The 9,498-nt window shown below is 36.6% G+C and overlaps 1 protein-coding gene across 1 annotated transcript; it reads left to right on the top strand.

The window, feature by feature from the left end:
* Positions 1 to 5,087: 5,087 nt before the first annotated feature.
* LOC131972700 (uncharacterized) lies at positions 5,088 to 8,343 on the top strand. Its single transcript, XM_059334373.1, has 7 exons — positions 5,088 to 5,232; positions 5,386 to 5,476; positions 5,578 to 5,892; positions 6,071 to 6,376; positions 7,184 to 7,462; positions 7,554 to 7,674; positions 8,014 to 8,343. Exons 2-7 carry the CDS (start codon positions 5,404 to 5,406, stop codon positions 8,120 to 8,122), a joined length of 1,203 nt encoding a protein of 400 aa, XP_059190356.1. The 5' UTR covers positions 5,088 to 5,232; positions 5,386 to 5,403; the 3' UTR covers positions 8,123 to 8,343.
* The last annotated feature ends 1,155 nt before the right edge of the window (positions 8,344 to 9,498 follow it).

Here is a 9,498-nt window from a genome sequence, read left to right as displayed (position 1 = left end):
ATCACAAGCAAAAGCCTGTTGAGTGACCTAAGTAGGAAAGCTTGTAAGGGGCAATTATCAGTTACACTTTACAATATAGGACACAGAAATATAAATACCCACTAAAGAAGAAATTAACTGAACTAAGTGACAATGAAAGCATTAATATGGTTGTAAATAACTCTGAACTTGAGACCTCTCTAGTAGATAATATTAAGTTACATGAGAACAGACTTTGAAATGCTCGAAAAATGGGCTACCAAACAACATTATGAAACCGTTGATACCTTCCATGTCATGATTTCTGGTCAAGAAGGGGGCTAAATGGGTTCTATGAGCTAATCCCATGAAGTTTGGGGAAGAAATCATGCAGTTTATCTCATGCTGTAAAAAGTTGCTTTTTTTAACCTATTGTATTGAAACATTTCTACATATAGGGCTCCCTAAAAAGTCTTGGTATTTCAGAAATTGGGCATGACAGGGAGGCTGACCATTTTTTTGGATTCACTTAGCCAATTTCCCCACTATTTTCATCAATTACAGAGTGTTTTAAAAATGGTTAAATTTAGCACCAGATCTGTGTAGAAAATGAAAGCAACCCACAAATTGCTGCAACAACTTATGAGACATAATTGAGCATGGAAATTGACTATATATACACTAATTGTATATATATTTCCATCATCATGTTCGAAGCACTTATACACTTAACAATGTTTTTTGACGAATGAATGTATTAATTAAAACTGTAAAAAAAAAAATAGATTCAAATTAAAGAAACAAGATTACAAGATGAGTGTTTTACTAAGTGTCTTGAAGAACTGCTTGCAAGTGATTAATAAATGATTTGTTTGTTTCTATTGGTAGCTGTTCAACATTTTGTGTACAATTGTAAAGTCTTACTGAGTCATCTTTGTTTATTTCAGCATTGTGTTTTTTTAACCATTTGAAGCCATGGAGGCATTTAATATCCTCCTTTTTGCTCTCTTTTCTGTGTCTTCTTTCAGCCCAGATTTGCACCACATGTGAGCTCTATCCATCAATAAATAGGTTTAACTCAGGAAGCAACAGGCTGATTCCAAATATGCATCATTACAAACTCCCTCATCTGTACTTTGTGACTTCTCAGCTGATCCCCGCAAGGGCCAAACACTTACTTGGCTCTGTTTCCCATACCAGGACCTGTATACATTTCCACTGCTAATAGGGACCGTAGGGATAGAGAGGTGAGAGGGAAAAGTGGGGCTTGTTGGGGGGTTAGGGGAAGGGTGTAGAGGGGAAAGGTCTGGCATCATAAAGACCAAATTTAATATATCACATGATTGTATCAATTACTCTAAAATGGGGAGGCAAATAATACATTCAAGCAAAGTGAGATCATGTTTAATGCAGAAACTGACTTTAAAAATATCACCAGAGAGAGAGGGTGGTCATAAACTGTAAAAAGACATCGTGGTGCAGATGATGATCCTAACAGAAGCTATGAGAGCATTTCACGCTCAAGGTGTGCCCGCCGTGACTCCGCTCACAACACGACGCCTGCTAAGTCACATGACTGTCTCTGAGTGATTAGGTTTCACTGAGAAATGTATTCCCCCTCTGCAGTTGTCTGCAGGCAATCGTCGCAATAGAAATAGTGGGTGCTGATTTCTTCTGACATTTTTCTCACATTCTCCAACACCAAGTGTTGATTTATTTTCTTTCTGAGAGATGCATTTGTCTTCCCCAGCAGGTGGAAAAGGGTTAAAAACCAGTTGATGGAGGCAGATATCAGTGGTGGAAGAAGTATTCATATCCTTTACTTAAGTAAAAGTACTAATGCCACACTGTGAAATGACTCCACAACAAGTAAAAGTCCTGCATTCAAAACTTACTGAAGTAAAAGTACAAAAGTATCAGCATAAAAATGTACTTAAAGTATCAAAAGTAAAAGTAGTTGTTATGCAGAATGGACCCACTCAGATTGTTTTATATATTCTAAATATATTATTAAATTATTATTATTATTATTATTATTAATGCATTTAAATAAGCAGCATTTTACTGCTGTCAAGGTAGGCCTCATTTTATCTATTTAATATAATTTTATGTGGTTTAAGTTATGAACATGCATAATCATTTTACATTGATTATGTCTTTTTATGTTAAATCTCAACCTGAAAAGTAACTAAAGCTGTCAGCTAAATGTAGTGGAGTAAAAAGTACAATATTTGCCCTTAAAATGTAGTGAAGTAGAAGTATAAAGTTAAAATGTGGAAATACTCAAGTAAAGTAAAAGTACCTCAAAATTGTACTTAAGTACAGTACTTGAGCAAATGTACTTAGTTACATCCCACCACTGGCAGATATACATATATCAGATATATCAGTTTTTCAGCTTGCTTGATTTTGACATCAACTGCCAGATCATCTATGTGACGGATATTAATCTGCCACCTGATATGTTTCCATACTGTTATTGGACACCTTACAACTCACCAGCATTCATCATGTTTTTACTTAAAGTGTGACCAGGCGGAAAAATGCTGACCATTTCATTTTGCAGGGCTTTGCATTTTTTCGTGTCACATAGTGGACTAATCTGGTAGTGATAAGTGGCACAGGCCTTGCCAGAGACAGCTGCCTAGTATTTGGGATATTAACAGCTGTGAACTTTAAGCAGGCAGTGACTCATGAGATTTGATGACAGTCCAGCAGGGGGTCCTTGGATCTTTCTGCGGGTCCACTTATAGTATAGTACAATATACACATAACATCCTGGAGATGGAGCCATGTCTGTGAGGTCATGGTCCTGGTCTGAGCTGAAGGTTTCACATCACTTTATTATGCATTACACTTATGATTATTATTGTGAGGATTTTAAAGTTTAGAGACATCTTTGGCAGATTGCTGTTGAGTAAGAAAGTCAATGAAATTATAAATGTAGCCAATCAATTTTGCATTTCAGTAATTAGTTATTCAATTTAATAACTCTTTCAATTCGTAAGTAATGTGTAAATAGTAATTAATTGCATTTTTTCGGGTAACAGACAAGTTAAGGAGGTAAAACTGGCATGATCTCTAAAATACAAGCTTGCTATATCAATCATGGTGATTGCTATGTACTTTTAAAACATAAATCTGTGCATATGACTTATTAAAAGACCACACCAGTGGTGTAACATGCTTAAGCTCATATACTGTACAAATTTGACCAGTTATCCAAACTACGCTACTCCATCTACAGTCAACAACTAGAATGTAGTTTTAGTATGGTTCCCATTCCTGAAAATGTATTACAAAGTTGAAAAATGTATTTTCTTCCCACAAAAAAACATAACTTGAACTAAGAGTAGTTGAGATACAAAAACTTCCACACACAAAACATCTAAAATGATTTGCTATACTAAATACAGAGCTAGAACCTAGAAGGTGATTACCCTATCTTTACTGGAAGCACATAGAATAGGGAAATAGACTTAAATAATGAGAAGCTGTAGGTTTAGGGTAGTGAGGCAGCAGTCACTTTGCCCTTTGTTGTAGTTGGCTAAGAAACAGTTACAGCACAAGACTCTGCCTTAAACCGCAAATTGATGTTTGTACGTTACTGTTTGTGTGCGGATGAAACAAATGAGATACAATGTGTTGTTGATTGCTGACCTTTAAAGGTGCTGTTGGAGGATGGAGGATTTTTAAACTTGGTAGAGAGTAAGACTAGTTCTACCCCCCTGTACTTGACATACAAACGAGAGTGGGAGAGAGAGTTGAAAAGTCAGCAAACACAGCAACTGTTTCCCAAAATGAAGCTTTCCCTTCCATTTGCCCTTCTCTTTTTCTTCGCTTTTGCATTAATTCAGATACAAATATGCAAGTTCCTTTTCTTACTCTAAAGCTAGCTTCTAACTGGATGGCTTCATGCATTAAGATGACATTATAGGTAACTCACACACACACACACACACACACACACACACACACACACTGTCCATTTGTACTCAGGTTTGACATTTAACTACAGGGAGGGTCAGTTTCAGTTCACAACCAAATGATGTTATATGCACAAACTTTTCTGAATATAACTGAGCTTTGTCATTTAATAACTGGCCTGTGATATTCATGTGTTCGAAAAGAGGAGGAGAAATTACAGGATAAAGTAACAAATCCCCAAAGGCAACAGGCAGAGGACAACTGCTACACTATTTGTGACCAGCAACCAAATATAATGGTGAGGTCACATGGGATGGAAAAAGATAACCACTCAGAGTGTGGCGTGAGCGTTCTGTACTTCCATCATGGATGCCCGCAAAGTGAGCTAGCCTTGAGGAAAACAGTGATTGCTTTCTGAATCATAACCCTTTGTTCTTACATTTGGAACATTCGGGCACACCTAAAAAAAACAAAACAGAAATTGAGTGTTTCCTCCACTCCCTCCGAGTCTGGTGACCCTCTTTCAGTATGATTGTTTCATTACAAAACTTAGTATCTCATCTTTTTACATTCCTTAAAAGATGTTCTGATGTTAAAGATGTTAAACAGATGTTCTCACAGAAAGCGTTTTAAAATATATGTGACCTCAAGAAAGAGGATGCATAAAAAGGAAGCAAAATCTGGTTGGCTAATGTCCCTTTTTATACACGTAGAATGGAAACAGAATCCAGTGACGAAGCAATTTGCTTTTTAGACATTTAAAAAGTATTATCGTCCTGTTTGTCAGAAAAAAAAAACTCAGTTTTTGCTGTGTGTTTAATTCTACTTTGAACCATTTTACTAATACTTGTGGCTAGGACACAGACATTACTTTTTTTTTAATAGCTTTTCTCTAAAGTTTTAATGAAACCCTAAAACGTTTTTCTGTTTGTTTTTGTTTTATCCGTGTAATACTGGAAAACAAGAGGTGAAATTACAGGATTGCCAGATTGCACAAGTTAACTTCTTCCTGTTTTTGCTGCAGTTACGTATCTGTACTTTGCATTCATGTCAACAGTCTAATGGTCATTTCTTAATCCTTTCATTGTGTGTGTGTGTGTGTGTGTGTGTGTGTGTAAGCACAAAAGCACCAAAATAAGGCAATGTTTCCTGTTTGACCACTTCCTTTACAACATTAATGCATAACAGAACTAGTTGTTGAACTGTGCAGCACTCTAAAAGCATCGCTATTTGATGTTTTGTATATTAGTTTTTAATAATTTGACTTCAGATTGCTGAAAACAAAAAAGGAAACCATTATCCAACTGCTAATAAAACACTGACACTGACGACACTGCAGACTGAAGGGTGAGTACAGAAACCAACACTCTAATACTAAGACTACTTCATAGTTAATATATATGCTTAAAAATGACAACAATGCTTTGCTAAAATAGGATATATTAAATCTGAAAGCATTACATTTTATTTGCTAGTGATTATATATCTATTTTTCCCCAGTTTTACCAAAACACAAGAATGAATTTGATCTACTCCGTCATTCTCTGCCTCTTTTTTAAGACCAGCAGCTGCCAACTTAAGTGTGTCAAAGGTATGATATACTGGATTTAAAGTACATTTAATATCTATAAATACACACCAAATTGAATAGAATTTTGGAAATTGTAGTAATTTTTGCTTTCTTTTTGACAGAAACTCTTTACGACCACGATTTTTTCATCAATGTGACCACACACTTTAAAGCAGAAACCGGGGACTGCATTAGGATCCCATATAAATTAATGATTCCAACAAACAAAGTTACAGCTCCATACAGAAAAATTTGGTTCAAAGGAGATCCGCAGAATGCCGAAAATACAATTGTTGTTAACACAGTGGAATCTGAGATGAAAGACACTTACAGCACAGGTGGCCTACCACCTGGGGAGTATGAGTACGGCTTCAAACTGGAATGGGAGTGTAATCAGACGTATATTTTCCCAATGAGGGTTCGGATCTCAGTTTCTGGTGAGTAATTCATGTCCTGGTTATTTAATATGAATTAGTTAGTTTGTATGAGATGAAAATATATATTGCACGTTGAATATGTAAACATTTTAGTCCGACTGCAATAAATATGACGTATGCAAAAAGCACAGACCAAATATTACAACAGATTATAATCCTGGCTGTGTTTATTTTTCAGCATTAACCCAAAAACCATATGTGTATGTGCCTGCTTTGGAAGAAGGACGAGGTGTCAGGCTGCAATGTAGAGCTGACCGTTTATGTTCTAGCAGAGCACAAGTCTCCTGGAAAAAGACAACAGCTGGCGGACAGTCGATACTTCAAGATGTTAATGAAGATTTTTATAATAGAGAGATTGGCAGGTATCGAGGAATGTATATGTTAAACTACATTCCTACAGCAGATGACCACAACATCAACATCACATGTTTGGCAGATTATGGTTACACTGTTGCTGAGACAACTGTCACCTTAAATGTGAAATGTAAGTAACTTGCATCGTTTGTTATACAATTTGGACAACATGATATTAGCCTATGACATGGTCCAGGCATCTGCAACATATGCACATAGGGCTGCAAAATTATGGTAAAAAATTGGAAATTTTCCATGGGAATTAACTGGTATATATGGGAATAAACCAGGAATTTACAAAATTGAAGGTTGGCCCAAACCAGGGAACGTAAATATAGTTGGGGAAAATATATTTAGCATAATCTTGACTAAAACAACCAGTTCTCATGCAAGTACACTTGAATATCTCTGCTATTCCTCAATAGAATGCACATAACACACTACTGCAGGGCTACTGAGGCCACGCCCCTATTGAGGCCACGCCCCCACATGCATTGTGCATTCCTCCATCACGTGTTCAATTCAACATTTACATCATTTACATGTTGAAATGGGACTGTTTTGGAGGGAGAGGGGCTTTTTTCATTTTTTTCATTTAAAACTATGAATCGTAATTTTTGGAGCAGTGGGGTCATTCTACTAATACTTTTAATTTTTACTTTTTTGAATGGGTGGGGTTGGGGTGTTGAGTAATATTTAACTCAATATTAATGTTTTTGTTTTTCAATGAAAGAATTGATTGTTCAAAAAAAATACTTACTACTACTTGCTACTTTTTTAAATTTGGAATATTTCCAAAATTCCCCAGCTTAACTTCCAATGGAAAGTTTCTGGAAATTTACTGGATATATTCCACCCCTTTGCAACCCTAAATGCACACAGGTTAGGATTTTATTATTACAACTGCTGAAACATTTCTATGTTTTGTCTCTTTCAGTTTCTCCTAAAATTCTAAACAGTTCCCAGTGCATGACCGATGGGAAGCTTGTGGTCTGTGTGTGCAACAGCCGGGGGAATCCGCTGGCACCAATCACCTGGCCTTTGGCCTCTCTCACTGACTTCTCAGTCACCAGCTCCAGCAGCATCCTGACAGTGAGCAGCACCATCACCATGCCTGCAGCTGCTGACTATCACAATACCAGTGTAAAATGCATCAGCAGCAATGAAATGGGCCAAGCTGAGATTGATATTCCACTTCAGGACAACAGCAAGAACTGTGAGTCACAAACCAGACTGGTGCACACTCTTAATAAATCGCAAATGTGGATTTATGGCAGATGGTAAATAATGTTTCAAACTGCTAACAGTTCCAACAGATTTGTACGGTGGGAAGCAGACGTTTAATACAACCACTCCATGGATAATCGTCGGTGTGTCGTTCAGTCTGAACCTGCTCCTCCTCATCCTGATCATCAGCATTTACAGACGGTAAGAACCTAATAAAAGTGCCCTGAATGTGAACCATAATCAACAACCAACCAAAAAAAACCCAAATACATCAAACAATAACTGTCAAAACATGTTGGGTAAAAATAACAGGGTTTGGCCTAAAAACACCAGTCTATGGTTTAGAGCCCTGGGCTGGTTGGTGCCATCTATCTATCTATGGTTGATTGATAAGGCTTTTAACATCACATTGCTTTTTCAATAGATAAAAAAACCTTTTCAGATAACGTATCTGTTTGCTGAAAAATAAATGCATGCAAACATGATTTGCTGGCAACTGGGCTGTTTCAATGACAGTTTTTCCTCTTTTATGATTTGCAGGGACAAACAAACGCAGATGAAAGTTTGTGAAGAGACAGACACGTATGCTTCCCTCAGAAAGGCAGATGTTGAGCAAGAGTACAGTGTTATTTCTCCACAACCAAGATAAAAATGCATGCCCTATTTTGGAACCCTTTCACTTATTCAGTGTTTTCATTCTTTTTTTAATATAGCATTTTTTCCCCCCAGTTTTACAGTATGTATACATTTATTTCATTTGAATGTATAATTCCATGTTGTACATTACGTGTTTTTTTGGAAGGCCAACTATTACTCTTACTTTTTCGCTTGGATGCAGTATGTACATTTCTTATAATATATATATATATATATATATATATATATATATATATATATATATGGTGTGTGTGTGTGTGTGTTATTTAAGTAAATGCAAATAAAATGCTGAACTGTTTCAATATTGCTCATTCTTTTCAGGCATGAAGTAAAGAATCTATCTATAAAAGCAAGAAGCGTGTGTGTGTGTGTGTGTGTGTGTATGTGTGTGTGTGTGTGTCTGTGTGTGAGTGTGGATGTGTGGATGGATCTAGGACATATCTTGCTGACCGTTAGTCAAACTGTAGATTTCGTATGTGGTTTGCGCATGGCACGAAGGTGTGCATCCTTGATTTTGAAGATTTTTGAATTCATTTTTCAAAATATCATTATTTACGTAGGACGTGTTGCGGCATTGCACTGTTTCTGATCGGACGCTTTTTAGGGGAGCTCCACCCCGTTGTGTGATAGGCTTACACCTGGTCAGTAACACAATTCACTCTGGTTAGATTTTCCAACAATATTCAAATAGTCTCCAGTGAATATCAATGTTAAATGTGTATGTGCTGGATGGTGTGGTACCTTATGAAAAGTTAGTGTTTTATGGAGTTGCAGATGTTGTAGTGTGGCATGTAATGTACAAATACATACTTCCTACAGGCACTGCACTAGTACTATTAAAATTGAACTAGCAAACAAGATATTTCTTTGCTGAAGTTAGTTATATAATGTGTTCAACTTTTAGTCATATTACCACATTAACAAGGACCACTTTTTGTCCTTTATCTAGTACAGGCATGCATGTTAGCCATACATAAGCCTATGCTATGCCTATATTGAACAGTTCGAGTCAAGTCCCTCCGAGAGAAATAGTCTAGAAATAGTTGTCTTTGTCAATTTTTGTGTGTGAAAGTAATATGTATGAGGATGTTGAGTGTTTAGTGACTAACTTCCTCTTACATCACCAGAGATGTGCAAGGAAAGTGTAAGGGACAGTCAAGCTCAAAGTAGTTCCTATTTTCTTAAACAAAATAATATATGGACCAATTACAAGAAGTAGTTTCCAGCTTGCTTTAGTGACAAAAGAGCATCAGCATGAAAAATGAAAAAGTAATAAATAGATTTTCAGGAACTACTGTAGAGGCCACCAGGTATACAGAGGGCATGGTCGATCATTTGTAGGCTTTAACAGTGTCAGTCTATCTAAAG

The sequence above is a fragment of the Centropristis striata genome, chromosome 6 (assembly GCF_030273125.1).
Source record: "Centropristis striata isolate RG_2023a ecotype Rhode Island chromosome 6, C.striata_1.0, whole genome shotgun sequence".
Classification (NCBI taxonomy): domain Eukaryota; kingdom Metazoa; phylum Chordata; class Actinopteri; order Perciformes; family Serranidae; genus Centropristis; species Centropristis striata.
The sequence above is the reverse complement of the archived record's forward strand: the minus strand, read 5'-3'. Positions and strand labels throughout refer to the sequence as shown.

Coding starts and splice junctions, on each gene's coding strand:
- LOC131972700 (XM_059334373.1), top strand. CDS start 5,404: ATGAATTTGATCTACTCCGTCATTCTCTGCCTCTTTTTTAAGACCAGC. Junction 5,477..5,577: donor CCAACTTAAGTGTGTCAAAG/GTATGATATACT, acceptor TCTTTTTGACAG/AAACTCTTTACGACCACGAT. Junction 5,893..6,070: donor GGTTCGGATCTCAGTTTCTG/GTGAGTAATTCA, acceptor TTTATTTTTCAG/CATTAACCCAAAAACCATAT.